This window comes from Salvelinus alpinus, chromosome 10 (assembly GCF_045679555.1).
Source record: "Salvelinus alpinus chromosome 10, SLU_Salpinus.1, whole genome shotgun sequence".
NCBI lineage: Eukaryota > Metazoa > Chordata > Actinopteri > Salmoniformes > Salmonidae > Salvelinus > Salvelinus alpinus.
This window is the reverse complement of record NC_092095.1, coordinates 56,015,947-56,034,496: the sequence shown is the minus strand read 5'-3', so window position 1 is coordinate 56,034,496 and position 18,550 is coordinate 56,015,947. Positions and strand designations below refer to the sequence as shown.

Genomic DNA, 18,550 nt, shown 5'->3' with positions numbered 1-18,550 from the left:
GCAGGAATTCCTGTTTATTTTTTATCTCTACTATTATTGAGGTTATGATGACGGGTCTGATATGGTTGTTGTGGGTTTTTCAATATGAGGTAGAGGTTATAGTAGGAGCTAGGAGTTGAAAAGATCCAAAGAGACAAGTCTTACATAGTGGAAAGTTTAATTTGAGTAAAAATAGATTTGCTCAGTCAACAGACAAAGGGTAGTTTATTACACAATTTGACATCAATAAAAAAAAATATTAATTTGGCCTGACAAGATTCTAACTAAAGTAGCTGGTGTCTGTAATGAGAAAGCTGTCACAGGTAGAAATATATTCCTTAGATCTGACATTCTTTATGTCTCATTTTACAAGGTGTGTACATTCTATATGGTAGGGTACATTTCTATCTGCAATTTTGAGTATTCAACTCTTCTGAATACCCTCCTATTTAAAGCTGCAATATGTAACTTTTTGGGCAACCAGACCAAATTCACATAGAAATGTGAGTTATAGATCTGTCACTCTCTTTGAAAGCAAGTCTAAGAAGCGGCAGACCTGTTGTATGTGCATTATTTCTATGCTTAGCATATGGAAAACATATTCCACAGCTGTTTAGATGGTACAATGATTCTCAAAACTATACTTGCTTGTTTTGTCACAAACTGAAATTAGATGAACTATTAGAATTTTAGCAAGCAGGAAATGGCAGAGGGATTTCTGCATAGTGCATCATTAAGTACAATTCTGGTTTAAATTAGAATAACAATACATCTATACAAGTTTATTGTTTGATGGAGTACTGGACACATTTCCGATAGATCACCATAAGATAAATATACATAGAAATGGTCAACATAGAAAAGGTCAACTTTTCTAGAGTGCATCTTCTCAATCAAGTAGAGCATAGGCAAGATCTCCTATAACCAAGTAGTAACCCTCAAATACCATCATGGGTTTATAATACAGTAGTAGTCACAGAAGGAAGATTGGTATAAATAAGGTACGTTTCTAAGGCTACTGCACCTTTCCACTGCAAGACATGTTCTGCACTGCACCACTCACCAAGCAGCGTAGAACTTGTTCTAGCTAAGCATTCATTGAATACTTTGTTCATGTTACATGGGCAGATAATGTTGTATAACAGGTTGTCCCAGAACTTTGATCTAAGGTCAGTTTCATGTATTCTCCTCAAACGGATAAGAGATTGAACGGGATCTTAAGCACTTACAAATTCGTAACATATTATACGAATTGGAATTCGTAACATCATACGAATTGCAGGAAATTATTATTATATATCTTTTTTGCAGGACGTAACATATACGAAATAAGTGACGTTGTACACAATTGTGCACAATATTTGGCGACCCGTTTTGGCTTGTGAGCGCTACATTCAAAACTACGGTCTGAAATTATACAAAACCTTTAAAACACCTCTAAGACTTTTATGATTAATGGTTTAGGGGAGGGTAAGCTGAGCATAGAGCAGTCAATAAGGTTAACAGTCCTTGGGGGGGGGGGGGGGGTTGGTTGAAAAGTCGGAGGTGAAGAGAAGGCAGGCAGTTGATAGTACAGTGTTCAAATATCAGCTCAAGAGAATTTGGAGTACGGGTTGGACCCACTGAGACCTGGAAAGTGGGGGGGAGAGAAAAGGAGTCAGAGATCATCTTCCATAACAAATTCCATCAGAGTAGTGAAGGTGTTTTTCCACAGACAGGAGTGGTGTGTTTGTGTGAGTGTATCTCAAGTCATACCATATTTCGTTCTGATTTCTTCATGCCTCATCTTCATCTCTGCCTTTCTATTAACACAAAGACAACCAGCTGGTTAGACGCACACATAGTTTTTTTTTAAGAGGACTGCACAACCTTTCAGACCAGCCAGGTAGGTAAGAAGTCATAAATAGAGCACAAACCGGTTTGGGCGGTTAGCTTTGGTTGTGACGTATGTAAAGGTTTGTTCCAGTAATTATTTTGTGTCACCCCGGCTGTAACCGATATGAAACTAACAAAATAAACTTGGGGGCTTGTTCTGATCGCAGTCACACTAAGGTCAAATACAGCACACACAGGGCTTGACTGGGTAACATTTACCATATCTCCCTGTGGGATTTGTAGTAGGCCAGCTGAACACACACACACATACAGCCATGTAAATACTGATACTTAGAATAACAAAACACATTCTTTAGTTGCAAATTGCTTCACATACATAGAGAAAAACACAGATGTTCGTGTGCCATGATGACGTCTTACCTCTCTTCCTGCTTTCCCTTCATCTTATTTGTCCGTCTCTCCATCTTGGCATCGAACCTCGTAGACCTGGCACACACACACACACACGTTAGGGCGGATAAGTACTTATACATGTACCTCGAGGTCAGTCCATGGGGTAGGTCAGTGCGTGTGTGTGTGTGTGTGAGTGTGAATAATTACACACTAGTTGACCATGACAAAGCAAACACACACACTACACAGTTGAGGCCAAATATATTGGCACCCTTGCACTAAATTATTCCCCATTTCTTTAAAAATAGAAATTGAAAAAACCCCATTGATATTGGATTTTCGACATTGCAGAACCAATTTTATTGTTGTAAACCTAGGTTGAGAATTTTGATTAAGAAAATAAAGACAAATGGCAGGTCCTAAATTGGCACCCTGTAGCTAGTACTTGGTTGGACAGCCTTTGGCCAAGATGACTGCAGACAGACGCTTCTTGAAGCCACCAATGAGCTTGCTGCAACTTTCTACTGGCATTTGGCCCACTTTTCAGCAGCAAATTGTTTTAATAATTAAATGTTTGAGGGGTTCCCTCCAACTACTGATCTCGCCATTGGTTTTGGATGTGATTCAGTTCCGGACTCTTGTCTGACATGTGGGAGATTTGATAATGCTGTGGGGTTGCTCTGCTGCCTCTGGTCCCGGGGGCCTTGAACGTGTGCAAGGCATCATGAAATCAGCAGATTATCAGGTGTTTTGTTCAACCCAGTGTCCAAAAATTGTGTCTCCATTGAATGTTGTGGGTCTTCCAGCAGGACAACGACCCCAAAGATGAAAAAACACCCAGGAATGGTTCAAGAAGAGATGCTGGAATGTTCAGGAGTGGCCGGCCAAGAGTCCAGATTTGAATCACATCCAAAACCTATGGAGAGATCTGAAAACATCAGTTGAGGGGGGCACCCCTCAAACATTGAAGAATTAGAGTAGTTTGCTGCTGAAAAGTGGGTTAAATCATTGCTTGCTACAAGACGTGTTTGTCTGCAGTTACCTTGGCCAAAGGCTGTGCAACAAAGTATTAGCTCCGGAGTGCCACTAATTTAGTCCATGCCATTTGTCTTTATTTTTAAAAAAACAAAAAAACTGTCAACTTAAGTTTACAAAAATACAATTGGATCTGCAATGTTGAAAATCTAATAAGGTGTGAAGACCAGAAGTTTTTATTTTTTACTTATTTTAGAAGGGGACACACACACATGTACACACATCATGTTTTAGTTGTATTGTTTATTATTTTGTTGAACTATTGTTTGTATATCGTTGTATTTTAAATTTGTGTTACTGTTTTTTGTCTATCACTGTTTCGTTACGTGTCATGTTTTGTGTTTTTTTGTGGACCTCAGGAAGAAACGCTGCTGCTTTGGCAAAAGTTAATGGGGATCTGAATAAACAAATAAGAAATAGCGACTTATTTAAGAAAAGTGCATGGGTGCCAATATGTTTGGCCGAAACTGTATATAAATACACTCACGCATTCAACGAAAATTAAAAATAAATAATAATATACAGTTGAAGTCAGAAGTTTACATACACTTAGGTTGGAGAAAATAAAACTTGTTTTTAACCACTGCACAAATGTATTGTTAACAAACTATAATTTTGGCAAGTCGGTTAGGTCATCTACTTAGTGCATGACAAGTAATTTTTCCAACAATTGTTTACAAACAGATTATTTCACTTATAATTCACTGTATCACAATTCCAGTGGGTCAGAAGTTTACATACACTAAGTTGACTGTGCTTTTAAACAGCTTGAAACATTCCAGAAAATAATGTGATGGCTTTAGAAGCTTTTGATAGGCTAATTGACATCATTTGAGTCAATTGGATGTGTACCTGTGGATGTATTTCAAGGCCTACACCTTCAAATGCAATGCCTCCTTGCTTAACATGAAGGGAAAATCAAAAGCAACCAGCCCCCCAAAAATGTAGACCTCCACAAGTCTGGTTCATCCTTGGGAGCAATTTCCAAACGCCTGACGGTACCACGTTCATCTGTACAAACAATAGTGCGCAAGTATAAACACCATGGGACCATGCAGTCATCATACCGCTCAGGAAGGAGACGCGTTCTGTCTCCTAGAGATGAACGTACTTTGGTGCGAAAAGTGCAAATCAATCCCAGAACAACAGCAAAGGACTTGTGAAGATGCTGGAGGAAACAGGTACAAAAGTATCTATATCCACAGTAAAACGAGTCCTATTTCGACATAACCTGAAAGGCCATTCAGCAAGGAAGAAGCCACTGCTCCAAAACCGCCATAAAAAAGCCAGACAACGGTTTGCAACTGTACATGGGGACAAAGATGGTACTTTTTGGAGAAATGTCCTCTGGTCTGATGAAAAAAAAAATAGAACTGTTTGTCCATAATGACCATCGTTATGTTTGGAGGAAAAAGGGGGATGCTTGCAAGCCGAGGAACACCATCCCAAATGTGAAGCACAGGGGTGGCAGCATCATGTTGTGGGGGTGCTTTGCTGCAGGAGGGACTGATGCACTTCAAAAAATAGATGGCATCATGAGGAAGGCAAATTATGGGGATATATTGAAGCAACATCTCAAGACATCAGTCAGGAAGTGAAAGCTTGGTCAGAAATGGGTCGTCCAAATGGACAATGACCCCAAGCATACTTCCAAAGTTGTTGCAAAATGGCTTAAGGACAACAAAGTCAAGGTATTGGAGTGGCCATCAAAGCCCTGACCTCAATCCCGTAGAAAATGTGTGGACAGAACTGAAAAAGCACGTGTGAGCAAGGCCTACAAACCTGACTCAATTACACCAGCTCTGTCAGGAGGAATGGGCCACAATTCACCCAACTTATTGTGGGAAGCTTGTGGAAGGCTACCCGAAATGTTTGACCCAAGTTAAACAATTGAAAGGCAATGCTACCAAATACCAATTGAGTGTATGTAAACTTCTGACCCACTGGGAATGTGCTGAAAGAAATAAAAGCTGAAATTAAGAATTCTCTACTATTATTCTGACACTTCACATTCTTAAAATAAAGTGGTGATCCTAACTGACCTAAGACAGGGAATTATTAGTAGGATTAAATGTCAGGAATAGTGAAAAACTGAGTTTAAATGTATTTGGCTAAGGTGTATGTAAACTTCCGACTTCAACTGTATATCATCCCAAACCGAGATGTGTTTAGGAAACAGACCACACAAATCAACAATGTGTGAGTGTGTTATAAGCACTATACCCGATGTGTTCACACTTGCAGCAGCAGAAGAGGCAGACCAGGAAGGCGATGATAATGACTCCACCCACCACCGCCATGGCGATGATCAAGGACTGGAAATTTACTGACACACACACACAACATTAGTTCCTACTCCAGCAGAGGTGTGCGTGTGTTTGTTTTCTTACCCCAGCAGCGTCCCCAGCGTGCATCGTTGAGGGGGCAGAGGGCGTGCGGGGGGAGGATGGTGTTGACTGGGTACGTGATACACATCTTAGTCTTCTGACACCACAGGCACTGTGAGAGACACACATGTCAACATAACGCAAATCAAGTTGAAGTCGGAAGTTTACATACACCTTAGCCAAATACATTTAAACTCAGTTTTTTACAATTCCTGACATTTAATCCTAGTAATAATTCCCTGTCTTAGGTCAGTTAGGATCACCACTTTTATTTTGAGAATGTGAAGTGTCAGAATAATAGTAGAGAATGATTAATTTCAGCTTTTATTTCTTTCAGCACATTCCCAGTGGGTCAGAAGTTTACATACACTCAATTAGTATTTGGTAGCATTGCCTTTCAATTGTTTAACTTGGGTCAAATGTTTTGGGTAGCCTTCCACAAGCTTCCCACAATAAGTTGGGTGAATTTTGGCCCATTCCTCCTGACAGAGCTGGTGTAACTCAGGTTTGTAGGTCTCCTTGCTCGCACACGCTTTTTCAGTTGTGCCCACAAATGTTCTATAGGATTGAGGTCAGGGCTTTGTGATGGTCACTCCAATACCTTCACTTTGTTGTCCTAAAGCCATTTTGCCTCAACTTTGAAAGTATGCTTGAGGTCATTGTCCATTTGGAAGACCCATTTGCGACCAAGCTTTCACTTCCTGACTGACGTCTTGAGATGTTGCTTCAATATATCCCCATAATTTCCCTTCCTCATGATGCCATATATTTTGTGAAGTGCACCAGTCCCTCCTGCAGCAAAGCACCCCCACAACATGATGCTGCCACCCCTGTGCTTCACATTTGGGATGGTGTTCTTTGGCTTGCAAGCCTTCCCCTTTTTCCTCCAAACATAACAATGGACATTATAGCCAAACAGTTCTATTTTTGTTTCATCAGACCAGAGGACATTTCTCAGAAAAGTACGATCTTTGTTCCCATGTGCAGTTGCAAACCGCAGTCTGGCTTTTTTATGGCGGTTTTGGAGCAGTGGCTTCTTCCTTGCTGAATGGCCTTTCAGGTTATGTCGAAATAGGACTCGTTTTTTCTGTGGATATAGATACTTTGTACCTGTTTCCTCCAGCATCTTCACAAGGTCCTTTGCTGTTGTTCTGGGATTGATTTGCACTTTTCGCACCAAAGTACATTCATCTCTAGGAGACAGAACACGTCTCCTTCCTGAGTGGTATGACGGCTGCGTGGTCCCATGGTGTTTATACTTGCGCACTATTGTTTGTACAGAAAACGTGGTACCTTCAGGCGTTTGGAAATTGCTCACAAGGATGAACCTGACTTGTGGAGGTCTACAATTTTTTTTCCTGAGGTCTTGGCTGACTTCTTTTGATTTTCCCATGATGTCAAGCAGAGGCACTGAGTTTGAAGGTAGGCCTTGAAATACATCCACAGGTACACCTTCAATTCACTCAAATTATGTCAATTATCCTATCAGAAGCTTCTAAAGCCAAAACATAATTTTCTGGAATTTTCCAAGCTGTTTAAAGGCACAGTCAATTTAGTGTATGTAAACTTCTGATTCACTGGAATTGTGATACAGTGAATTATAAGTGAAATAATTAGTCTGAACAATTGTTGGAAAAATTACTTGTGTCATGCACAAAGTAGATGTCCTAACAGATTTGGCAAAACTATAGTCTGTTTACAAGAAATTTGTGGAGTGGTTGAAAAACTAGTTTTAATGACTCCAACCTAAGTCAATGTAAACTTCCGACTTCAACTGTATATGTGAACTATAAATGGGTAGGGGTTTCAGGATTGGCAGGTATAGAGTTCACAATGCCAAGGATGGAGGGATGCAGAGAGAGAAATGAGGGCAGAGAGAGAGAGGTGTGTGTTAAGTTTGTCCCCCGACCTGTCTGACAGGTGTGGACAGTGGAGCTGATATGCTGATTCATGCGCACCAGAACACATTTGTGACCCTGTTAGACCCATGAGCAGGAGGTATAGTGAGGGAATCAGGACCAGGAAACCCAAAGTGTGCCTCACTCGCGTGCTAGACTAATCCCAGACTCACCGTCACAATCGTTAGACATTCCTCACAGCTTGTTCCATTCTTAGTCTCACACACTGAGAGGGAGGGAGAGAAAACAAGTTGATTGAGGGGAGAAAAAAAACATTAGATCAGTAGTTCATAACATACTAAATAGAGGTCGGACGATTTCAAGTTTTCATAACAATCGGAAATAGGTAATTTTGGACTGCGATTTTGTCATTTTTTTTTTTTTTTTACACCTTTATTTAACTAGGCAAGTCAGTTAAGAACACATTCTTATTTTCAATGACGGCCTAGGAACGGTGGGTTAACTGCCTTGTTCAGGGGCAGAACGACAGATTTTTACCTTGTCAGCTCAGGGATTCAATCTTGCAACCTTACGGTTAACTAGTCCAAAGCTCTAACCACCTGCCTCACGAGGAGCCCGCCTGTTACGCGAATGCAGTAAGAAGCCAAGGTACGTTGCTAGCTAGCATTAAACTTATCTTATAAAAAACAATCAATCAATCAATCATAATCACTAGTTATAACTACACATGGTTGATGATATTACTAGTTTATCTAGCGTGTCCTGCGTTGCATATAATCGATGCAGTGCGCATTCGCGAAAAAGGACTGTCGTTGCTCCAACGTGTACCTAATCATAAACATCAATGCCTTTATTAAAATCAATACACAGAAGTATATATTTTTTAAACCTGCATATTTAGCTAAAAGAAATCCAGGTTAGCAGGCAATATTAACCAGGTGAAATTGTGTCACTTCTCTTGCGTTCATTGCACGCAGAGTCAGGGTATATGCAACAGTTTGGGCCGCCTGGCTCATTGCGAACTAATTTGCCAGAATTTTACGTAATTATGACATAACTTTGAAGGTTGTGCAATGTAACAGGAATATTTAGACTTATGGATGCAACCCATTAGATAAAATACGTAACGGGGTTCCGTATTTCACTGAAAGAATAAATGTTTTGTTTTCGAGATGATAGTTTCCGGATTCGACCATATTAATGACCTAAGGCTCGTATTTCTGTGTGTTATTATATTATAATTAAGTATATGATTTGATAGAGCAGTCTGACTGAGCGATGGTGGGCACCAGCAGGCTCGTAAGCATTCATTCAAGCAGCACTTTCGTGCGTTTTGCCAGCAGCTCTGCTGTTTATGAATTCAAGCCTATCAACTCCCGAGATTAGGCTGGTGTAACCGATGTGAAATGGCTAGCTAGTTAGCGGGGTGCGCGCTAACAGCGTTTCAAACGTCACTCGCTCTGAGACTTGGAGTAGTTGTTCCCCTTGCTCTGCATGGGTAACGCTGCTTCGAGGGTGGCTGTTGTCGATGTGTTCCTGGTTCGAGCCCAGGTAGCGGCGAGGAGAGGGATGGAAGCTATACTGTTACACTGGCAATACTAAAGTGCCTATAAGAACATCCAATAGTCAAAGGTATATGAAATACAAATCGTATAGAGAGAATTAGTCCTATAATTCCTATAATAACTACAACCTAAAACCTCTTACCTGGGAATATTGAAGACTCATGTTAAAAGGAACCACCAGCTTTCATATGTTCTCATGTTCTGAGCAAGGAACTTAAACGTTAGCTTTCTTACATGGCACATATTGCACTTTTACTTTCTTCTCCAACACTTTCATTATTTATTTGAGGCTAAATTGATTTTATTGATGTATTATATTAAGTTAAAATAAGTGTTCATTCAGTATTGTTGTAATTGTCTTTATTAGAAATAAATAAATAAAAGTCGGCGATTAATCGGTATCGGCTTTTTTTGGTCCTCCAATAATCGGTATCAGCGTTGAAAAATCATAATCGGTCGACCTCTAATACTAAATAACTGCAGTTCGAGGCAGTAATAAAGCCTTCTCACTGGCAGCAAGACCTAGCCTACTGAAGATATTTCCATTTGTTGTTTGACTGTATGATTCCACAGAATTGTTTGTGTACATTCTGTTAGTTCTATGGCTCCAGATAAGAAGGGGAAGCCTGGTAGTCTGGTTTCTATGGGGCTAAAAGGCTAAAGGATTCTTCCAAGACATGGAACAGGTGTCTCTTTGGACACTTTAACTGGTTTCACCCAAACACTTAACAGTTAAATGGGCCAGCCAGTCACGATTATAGCTACTGAAATGTGTCTGAGAAGGAACTGAAAACACTCCAACGTTTCTGCTAAAAGGTTTCAGTTACACAAGCATTTAGCAGAAAGCAAGAGCCAACTCCCTAACAGTGAAAAGGCCAAATACGTTACTAATGTACTAATGACACTTGAAATGAAAGAGACATTATCTGAATATAATAATATAAATGTTGAGGTTGATGAAAGTATAAATTACACCATTATAAAGGAACTGAAAACAAGCATTAAGTCATTTTCTGTTTTACCTAAAGGCAAAGTCACTGTGAAATAGGCTACAACGTGAAATCGGGGACATTCTGGTTTGAGAACTCCACTACCAGCTGTATTTTCGGTGATTAACGTCATAGACTAACTAGAGCCAACATAATTAACTATAATATAATGTTGTCATATAGATCAAAATAATCTATAAGCGACAATAAATCAATGGTTAAGAAAAACAACAAAATAAGTGTCACTAACTCACCTATCCTTGGTGCGGCAGTTTGCGCGAACACAGCGACTAAACCGAAGAGTAGCAGAACAGCAGGTAGGCCTACTAAACTCCTCAAATCCATCTTTTATTGAAACTTTTAAATCTGACAGTAAAATATCCCGTCGTGTATGGCGCTACTCTTGAGTTGAAAAAGTTGTCTTATTTAAGTAACAACACCGAGAGAGGCAATCCGTTTAAATAAAATAAACCCTTGAAGTGATGTTGAGATAAAGCAAAAAGGTCTGTCCTCCTTTCTCCCCGCGCGCGCCCAACCAATGACATGTGGAATTAGGGTGACCACATGTCCCAGAATACGGGACAGTCCCAAATGTTGGCCATTTGTCTGCTGTCCCGTATTTTATCAACAAATTAAAACACCACTAATTTACCAAAAAAGTTAGATTTGTTGCGTATTTCAGTCAGACTTCCTATTCATTTGATGATAATTGACATTTCGAACTGTCTGCCAGAAACATGTATTCATGTAGGCTGCACTGGCCCGCAAAAACATTCCGTTGTCCCGCATTTGTGTATTTTAAATATGGACCATTATGTGGTCACCCTAGCTGAAATAGAACAATCATGTTAGCTGTGTGCGCGTGCGTAAGTGTGTGGCTGCGTGCGTGCGTGCGTGTATAGAAGAGAAGACTGGACAATTTCCGATAATTTATTAAAGCATAAGTTTGTAAAGCCAGTTACAAAAAAAGAACAACAACAATTTTCTCTCTCTTTCTCTTTTTTCTCTCAAAACAATCACAATGTTTCAATATATAATGATAATAATTAATATGAACCATGACAGATTACAGTCAGGCCCTACTCTGGCCGCCTGCGGCTGGAAAAGGATCCCGGTATAGAGGTTGCTCATAGACACAGATCTAGGATCAGCTTACCCTTACCATTTGGGTGTGTAACGCAAAACTGAGCTTAGATCACAGGAGGTTGGTGGCACCTTAAGTGGGGAGGATGGGCTTGTGGTAATGGAGCAAAATCAATGGAATGGTATCAAATACATGGTTTCCATGTGTTTGATGCCATTCCTTTTGCTCAGTTCCAGCCAATATTATGAGCCTTCTTCCCTTCAGCAACTTCCAGTGCCTTGGATCAGTGTACTAGCAGTGTGTGAGGCAGGGCCATTGAAAGAGAATACCTAGATAGGACACAGTTCCCGAATTTCACTGGATTTGACGATAATTGACATTCCGACCTGTCTGCCAAAAACATGTATTCATATAGGCTACACTGGCCCGCAAAAACTGGATTTTTCAGTCATTCCAAATGGTCCACTGGGACACAGGATGGAATGTTGTTCTGAATTGGAATGTCTTTTCCAATAATTCTGATTCTATAGACTGGTCCCCCAGGGGGCTTAGGCCCACAAGCAGTGACGACACACAGTCAGAAACAAACAAAATCCCCATGTTCCCAGAATTCTGAATTCCTATTCCCTAGAAGCATACCTCCTCAATGTGTGATCTTCTCTTCTTTCACAGAATTCCATACTGTAACCATATCCCCTCCCTCCCTCTGCAATAATTATAACAAATAAATACCCCATCCTCCCCTCTCCCTCCCTTCCTCCATTCCCAAACTCTTCCCCATTTAAAATCACAATCACAACACCATTCTCTTATAAAGGTTACCCAGATACATAATACTCTTATTTCTCAACAACACACTTTCTTTCTTTTTTTCATATGGTTCCCTTCTTCCCCCGGTGTGGTAGTTAGTTAGTCACTTGCATTATGACACAGATACACACGCTCACGGTAGCGTTCCAAACACAGCACTGCAGGAGGGGAGACACTGGGAACGTACAGTACACTAGTCACATGACTTAAAACAGGTTCTATTCACACATGAACTGGAGAGCAGTCACATAGCATAGAAACAGAATGGGTAGAGAAGACAAGATTGTAGATTCCTCATGTTTAAAAAAAAAAGTACCCACCGATATGGAAACGTGAGCCAGAAGGTTGATACGAAGGCTACATTTCACTAGAGCACAGAGAAACGCATGTAGGCAACCATCCCAAACCGCCCTACCAATATGGCCGCCGCGACTGAACTCTACCCATTCTACATCAAGAAGTGAAACCCCTCTATATATCTGTGATTTAGTCAGATGGCACTGCTAGTGAATAAGGGTGCGTTGGCATATTAGACATACAGCAGTGAATATCTCTGATCATTCGCATTTAGTTTACACATACAATAAATTTATCAAATGGCATTTATAATGGTATTTATATACATACAGTACAGTGACCACCAAAATCTATGTAGGGTTCCTATGGGTGGGATATACAAAAACGATAAGTGTTTGATTAGTGTATGTGTGTACGTGTAGGTTGGACATGAATATGTAATATATGTGATGTTTATAGTATGTAGACATATTATAGGAGAAAGCTCTCTCAATCTCCCTTGGTTGATCTTGTAGTCAACATTTTTCATTCTCCTCCCATGGAGCCTCCCCCCAGACCGAGACAGACAGCTACCCCTTGAAAGAGCCTCTGAGTCAGGATGATCCGGGGAAAAGGCCCTGGATGGGCCTCCAGCCCTGGTTCTCTGAGGGGGTTTGTATGAGGACACTTCCTTTGACCATATGTGATGTCACATCCTTTGACACAGGAAGTAAGTACTGTGCAGTCTGATGAAGAAGGGACCTGATTTTCTGATTTGACCCCGAGATGAAAACACAAAACACAGTGAGTCCTTTATCTCAGTCACCACGGTAACAGCAGATGAACGAGAGATTGAGTGAGAGAAAGAGAGAGGAAAGGAAGCAAGCAAGCAACAGAGAATAAATTAACACTTAACTGTAAAGAGAGTGAAGCAGGCAAAATAGGGGACACACAGACAGAGAAAGAGAGAGTTATATGAAATGGGGGAGAGAGGGTAAGAGACAGAGGAAGGAAGATATAAATAGTAACAGGCTTCATTTGATCTCTCCTAGCTGGCAGTGTGTTGGGACTGCGACTGGGGGTGTGTTATTGGGGTTGAGAAGGGGGCGACAGGGCTTTGCGGGTGGTATGGCTTGACTGGGCTATTGTGCTTGTCGTTGGTATGGGTTTGGTCCAGAGAGAACAGAGAGACGGATGACAGAGGAGAGAGAGAGTAATAAGTAATAATAAGATAAGATATAGATGAAGTAAGGTTGAGTTAGAATGTGCTCGCTGGACCTGCTGTCTGTAAGACAGTGACATGCAGGGTAACTGGGGGTTGGGAGGTGCTGGAGTTGTCCTCCCCAAAATGGGTCATTTTCCATGCTCATTGTTAACAAACAGATATTTAACCCAATCCACCCAATTCCCAAGTCTAGAATAGTTAGCTGCAGTGTCCATCCCCTTTTCGTTTTGTGAAATCGGATGCCATTTTAGATCCCTGACTGTCCACTGTTTTGTGGTTACCCCTCTCCAAGATCAGCTGACTCCACCAAAAAACAATTGACCGACCAATCCGTGGATTGTATCCACTTCCTGCCTCTCTCTGATAGGCCTGTACTGTTGAATAGAGGGCTCTGACTGGCTGCTGGTTGATCACCTGACAAAGGTGCTGGCGACGCTGGAGACAGACATGATGCTGCAGCGTTTCTTCACCATCATGTTGATGTAGGCTTTCATGATCTTAGCAATCTCCATCACCTGCAGAGAGAGAGAGAGAGAGAAAGAGAGAAAGAGAGAGAGAGAGAGAGAGAGAGAGAGAACACATCAGTGTCTTTGTGCAGTATATTCGGGATTCACTCTTCCATTGTGTGAGGTTGTTTTTGTTGTGACTGATGCATGCATGCGTGTGTGTGTGTGTGTGTTCCAGAATATGTGTGTGTGTTTACCAATGGAGTGTGGAAGAACAAGTCGTTGCCGTCGACAGTGATCTGGTAGGTGCAGGGTTGTGGAGCTCCAAAGAAGGTGATCTGCTCATACTGGAACGTCTGCAGAGGTTTGGGTTCCCCTCTCTTATACACAGACAGGTTGTCAGCACTCACACCCAGCCACAGGTCATGGGGGAAACCTCCTTCCTTACACTGCAGGGGAGAGAGAGGGAGGAGAAGCGGAGAGAGGAGGAGAGGGAGGGGAGGATGAGATAGAAGTAAAACACAAAGGTCCACACACAAAACACACACACACACACACACACCTCCACGTCGAACAGTGTAGAGCCATATCCGGGCCACTCTTTGACGATGGACATGTATTTGAGCAGAGCCTGGTGCTGGGCGAGCCCCTGTAACTTGGTCCATTTATCCAGAACATGGGCTCTGATGGCCGATGTCTCCTCCTTCACCCACATCTCTACCTGCTGCCCCTCTTCCTCCTGGACAGGATTACAAACATATTTATCATTCAATCAATTATTCAATCAATAAATTAACCAACAAATCAATCCATCCCAAACCCAATCAGAGGCGATAGGGCAAGATATCTCTGTATGGAATATGCGATGCCCCAGTCAATAGATGATCATGTGTGATTTACGAGAGGCGCCATCTATGGGACATATTGAGAACTACAGCTAGGAAAAATATTGCAGTAGTGATGTCAGCACGTGTGTATGCATGTTTTATGCAAATGCATTGTGTGTTTGTGTGTGTGCCCATCGCCACCTTCTGTTTCTTCAGCGAGCCCGTCTTGAAGCTGCGCCTCAGACTTCCATCCAGGAAGCTGGGGGTTCTCCTTCTATCCTGCCCGTCCCCCTTGACACTTCCCACCTGCCCTCCTCCTCCCTCTCCTCCTGCCGCGCCTCCCTGTTTGGTGGAGTGGAAGATGCGCGAGCGGAGGCGCCCTATTGGGTAAACAGTACCGAGGCTCCACCCAGCGCGGCTGGCCCCGTCTCCATGGAGATACTGTAGTCGTAAAGCGGCTAGCTGCTGCAAAGTTTCCTCTGGGGCCGGGAAGTGACCACTAATCAGAGACTCATGGGCCTGAAGGGAGGAGGGAGGAGGGGGTGTCAAAAGGGGGGAGAGAAGGAGGGGGAGAGTGAGAGAGAGACATTTATTGAATTTGAGTGAGACGGAGTAGGACAAGGAGTGTGTGTGTATGTGTGTCTGTGTGTCTGTGTGTGTGTGTCTGTATGTACTCACCTGCTCAAACATGAAGGCAAATTCGACCCCCTCCTTAGGCATGCTCTCCATGTCGAGGAAACAGTAAAGTTTAAAATAGAGTCTCCACTGTCCTTCCTCCTCCTCCTCCTCAGTCCCTGACAGCCTGGAATACACACAGATAGGGTTAGCAACACACACACACGCTCACACACACACACACGTTACGTACCTCTCAAACTTGGCCAGGACGTCAGCCACGATGACCCTGCTCTCCAGAGCTCGGTCCGTCACCTTGTTGTGCTCAAACAGAGAGAACAGATTCCTACTGTCCTCCATGGCCAGGCCGCGGATCAACTTCTCCACCACCTATACACACACACACACACACACACACACACACACACACACACACACACACACACACACACACACACACACACACACACACACACACACACACACACACACACACACACACACACACACACACACACACACACACACACACACACACACACACATACAAAGGAGAGATGTTACAGAGACGTGTGAGTGCGTATGTGTGCATGTGTATACACGGAGTACACCAAACATTATGAACACCTTCCTAATATTGAGTTGCCCTCAGAACAGACTCAATTTGTCGGGCCATGGACTCTACAAGGTGTCGAAAGCGTTCCACAGGGATGCTGGCCCATGTTGACTCTAATGCTTCCCACAGTTGTGTCAAGTTGGCTGGATGTCCTTTGGGTGGTGGACCATTCTTGATACACATAAAAAAAACTGTTGAGTGTGAAAAACCCAGCAGCGTTGCAGTTCTTGACAAAAACCGGTGCGCCTGCCACCTACTACCTACCGTACCCTGTTCAAAGGCACTTAAATATTTTGCCATGCCCCTTCACCCTCTGAATGGCACACATACACAATCCATGTCTCAATAGTCTTAAGGCTTAAAAATCCTTCCTTAACTTGTCTCCTCCCCTTCATCTACACCGATTGAAGTGGATTTAACAAGTGACATCAATAAGGGATCATAGCTTTCACCTGGTCAGTCTATGTCATGCAAAGAGCAGGTGTTCTTAATGTTTTGTACAGTGAGTGTATGTCTGGCAGTATATGTGTGTGTGTGTACCTCTCCAGCGGTGGTGTGTGAATTGATGGAGATCTTGCAGGAGCCTCCTCCATGGCAGTAGACTGTAGTTGTCATCTCCTGCCTCACCAGTAGGGCCACGATCTCCTCCTGAGACGGAATAAAGTCCCTGGTCTTGGTCTTCTTCAGAGACTCGTTGATAAAAGCAGAATAACGCTCAATCTCTGTGTTGGGGAAATGCTCTCGCACCCTGGGAGAACACACACAGAGACAGTCATGATACACACACACACATAATACACACACACACACTAATAAAAAATATCTATACCTGTGATGGGTTCTGACTTCTAAACTTGACATATCCTTGTTCATGGTACTGAGGGAGAGAGGGGAATGCAGAACCTTTACGTTCTGTCAGAACATGTTATTGTTTGACATCGGGTATCCAATGGAAAGGAGAAGGGCCACAATCTAGTTTCAGTTGTTGGGTTGTAATTTGAAGTACTTGCTACACCAGAAGTGAATGGTTATCTGGAGGAGGAATGTAAAATGGCGGGGTCAATTAAAGGCTGGATATGAGCCAGGGGCTTGGAATGTTACTGAGTAAGGGAAAGCCAATCACATGGTTGCGGTCACTGATAAGGGTGGATAGCTGTGGATTAGTGAGGAATTGTGGGCTGAGGTCAGGTCGGGTCACATGAAGGGAGAAGGAACAGTTTATTACCCACATCACTTAACTTCCTGCCTAGCAACAAAGAAGTCATGTTTAGAGAAAAGGAAGAGACTTCACCTGAAGTGGGGTATATTTACTTGTTCTGGTGGGAACATGTCTTTGTCTGTTCAGCTGTTTGACCCATTAGGTGAATAAACTTGGTTTGAGCTTTTCCTAGTTCTCCGTTAGTTTTAACTGGGTTTATTTAGAACCTAACACCTGGGACATGCACTCACCTCTTGGGAATACACACACACACACACACACACACACACACACACACACACACACACACACACACACACACACACACACACACACACACACACACACACACCTTTTGAGGTGGAAGCGTAGGTATCTGAGGATGGTCCGGCTTGGGAGGAAGGTACAGCTCATACAGGTGAGGAGGTGCCAATGAGCCCGCTGATTGGGCTGATTGGGCTGAGGCACGTGATTGGTCTGCTTGATCACCTGACAGTATACCTGGAGAGAGCGGTAAAGACAGTCATTGAGTAGGAGAGTGTTTGTATGCGTATGCGCCTGTGTATGTGTGTATGTGTGTGTGTGTGTGTGTGTGTGCCTGTATGTGCACAAGTATACAATCTTAGAAAAGAGGGTTTCAAAAGCGTTCTTCAGCTGTCCCCATAAGATAACCCTTTTTGGTTCCAGGTAGAACCATTTTGGATTCCATGTGGAAAGGGTTCTACCTGGAACCAAAAAGGGTTCTTCAAAGGGTTCTACTATGGGGACACCCGAAGAACCCTTTAAGGTTCTCGATAGCACCTTTTTTTCTAAGAGTGTATGTGCTCATATGATGTGTGTGCCCATGTGTGTGTACCTCGTCTCGGAGAGGTCTCAGGTCCTGACAGGTCTGCAGTACCCCCCGTATGATAGGAACAGGGTCTGCCAGAGTCTCCATCTCCTGAAGAGAGTTAAACACTCGGATCGCTTCATCCTGAAGACTGGCATAGCCCTGCTGTCTCTGGACTGGAGGGGAGAGGAGGGGAGGGGGAGATGAAAGGAGGGGGAGGAGAGGAGAGGAAGGGATGGAGGGGGGAGAGGGAGAGAGGAAAGGAGGGAGGAGGGGGAGAGAAGGAAAGAAAAGTTATCGTCAAATCCATTCATGTTCAAATCAGTGACAGTATCAGGAGGATTACCAGGAAGTGACAGTACAAGGAGGATTACCAGGAAGTGACAGGTCCACTCTACTTACTGACTTCTCCGTAAGGTAGTGGCAGTAGGGGGGAGTGTAGAGGGTGCTGAGTGTATCTGAGGATGGGATTCCTCCTGTAGGTCTGCTCCACCGCCTCAGGGTTCAGACTGCTGTCCTTGATATCTCTGATGAGCTGTAGTGTCGGTGTTTCTATGGGTGTCTTGCTGTCTATCACTGCC

The 18,550-nt window shown here is 42.8% G+C and overlaps 2 protein-coding genes across 3 annotated transcripts in view; both read right to left on the bottom strand.

Annotated features, from left to right (window-relative positions):
• Positions 1-140: 140 nt before the first annotated feature.
• On the bottom strand, positions 141-10,821 carry LOC139532299 (pituitary tumor-transforming gene 1 protein-interacting protein-like). Its single transcript, XM_071329734.1, has 7 exons — positions 10,298-10,821; positions 7,702-7,754; positions 5,634-5,742; positions 5,467-5,569; positions 2,236-2,301; positions 1,735-1,781; positions 141-1,608 (listed from the first exon to the last, which is right to left on the bottom strand). The coding sequence occupies exons 1-7, from the start codon at positions 10,386-10,388 to the stop codon at positions 1,571-1,573; spliced, it is 507 nt and encodes a 168-aa protein (XP_071185835.1). The 5' UTR covers positions 10,389-10,821; the 3' UTR covers positions 141-1,570.
• A 138-nt stretch (positions 10,822-10,959) lies between these two features.
• LOC139532298 (unconventional myosin-X-like) overlaps positions 10,960-18,550 on the bottom strand; it is a 62,899-nt gene continuing 55,308 nt past the window's right edge. For both annotated transcript variants that reach the window (XM_071329733.1, XM_071329732.1), the window contains exons 31-40: positions 18,372-18,550; positions 17,997-18,145; positions 17,493-17,641; positions 16,483-16,690; positions 15,580-15,716; positions 15,390-15,513; positions 14,913-15,230; positions 14,447-14,623; positions 14,142-14,333; positions 10,960-13,953 (exon numbers count right to left, since the gene is read on the bottom strand). The exon at positions 18,372-18,550 is cut by the window's right edge and continues 94 nt beyond it. In XM_071329733.1, the coding sequence (XP_071185834.1) occupies positions 13,849-13,953; positions 14,142-14,333; positions 14,447-14,623; positions 14,913-15,230; positions 15,390-15,513; positions 15,580-15,716; positions 16,483-16,690; positions 17,493-17,641; positions 17,997-18,145; positions 18,372-18,550 (1,738 nt within the window). In that variant the 3' untranslated portion in view covers positions 10,960-13,848. The remainder of the gene's footprint in view (positions 13,954-14,141; positions 14,334-14,446; positions 14,624-14,912; positions 15,231-15,389; positions 15,514-15,579; positions 15,717-16,482; positions 16,691-17,492; positions 17,642-17,996; positions 18,146-18,371) is intronic.

Excerpts from the sequence above, each read along its gene's own strand:
- LOC139532299 (XM_071329734.1), bottom strand. The coding sequence starts at position 10,388 with ATGGATTTGAGGAGTTTAGTAGGCCTACCTGCTGTTCTGCTACTCTTC. Across the intron at positions 1,782-2,235 it reads AAGGGAAAGCAGGAAGAGAG|AAAGGCAGAGATGAAGATGA; the intron begins GTAAGACGTCAT and ends TTGTGTTAATAG. Across the intron at positions 1,609-1,734 it reads AGAAATCAGAACGAAATATG|GTCTCAGTGGGTCCAACCCG; the intron begins GTATGACTTGAG and ends CCCACTTTCCAG.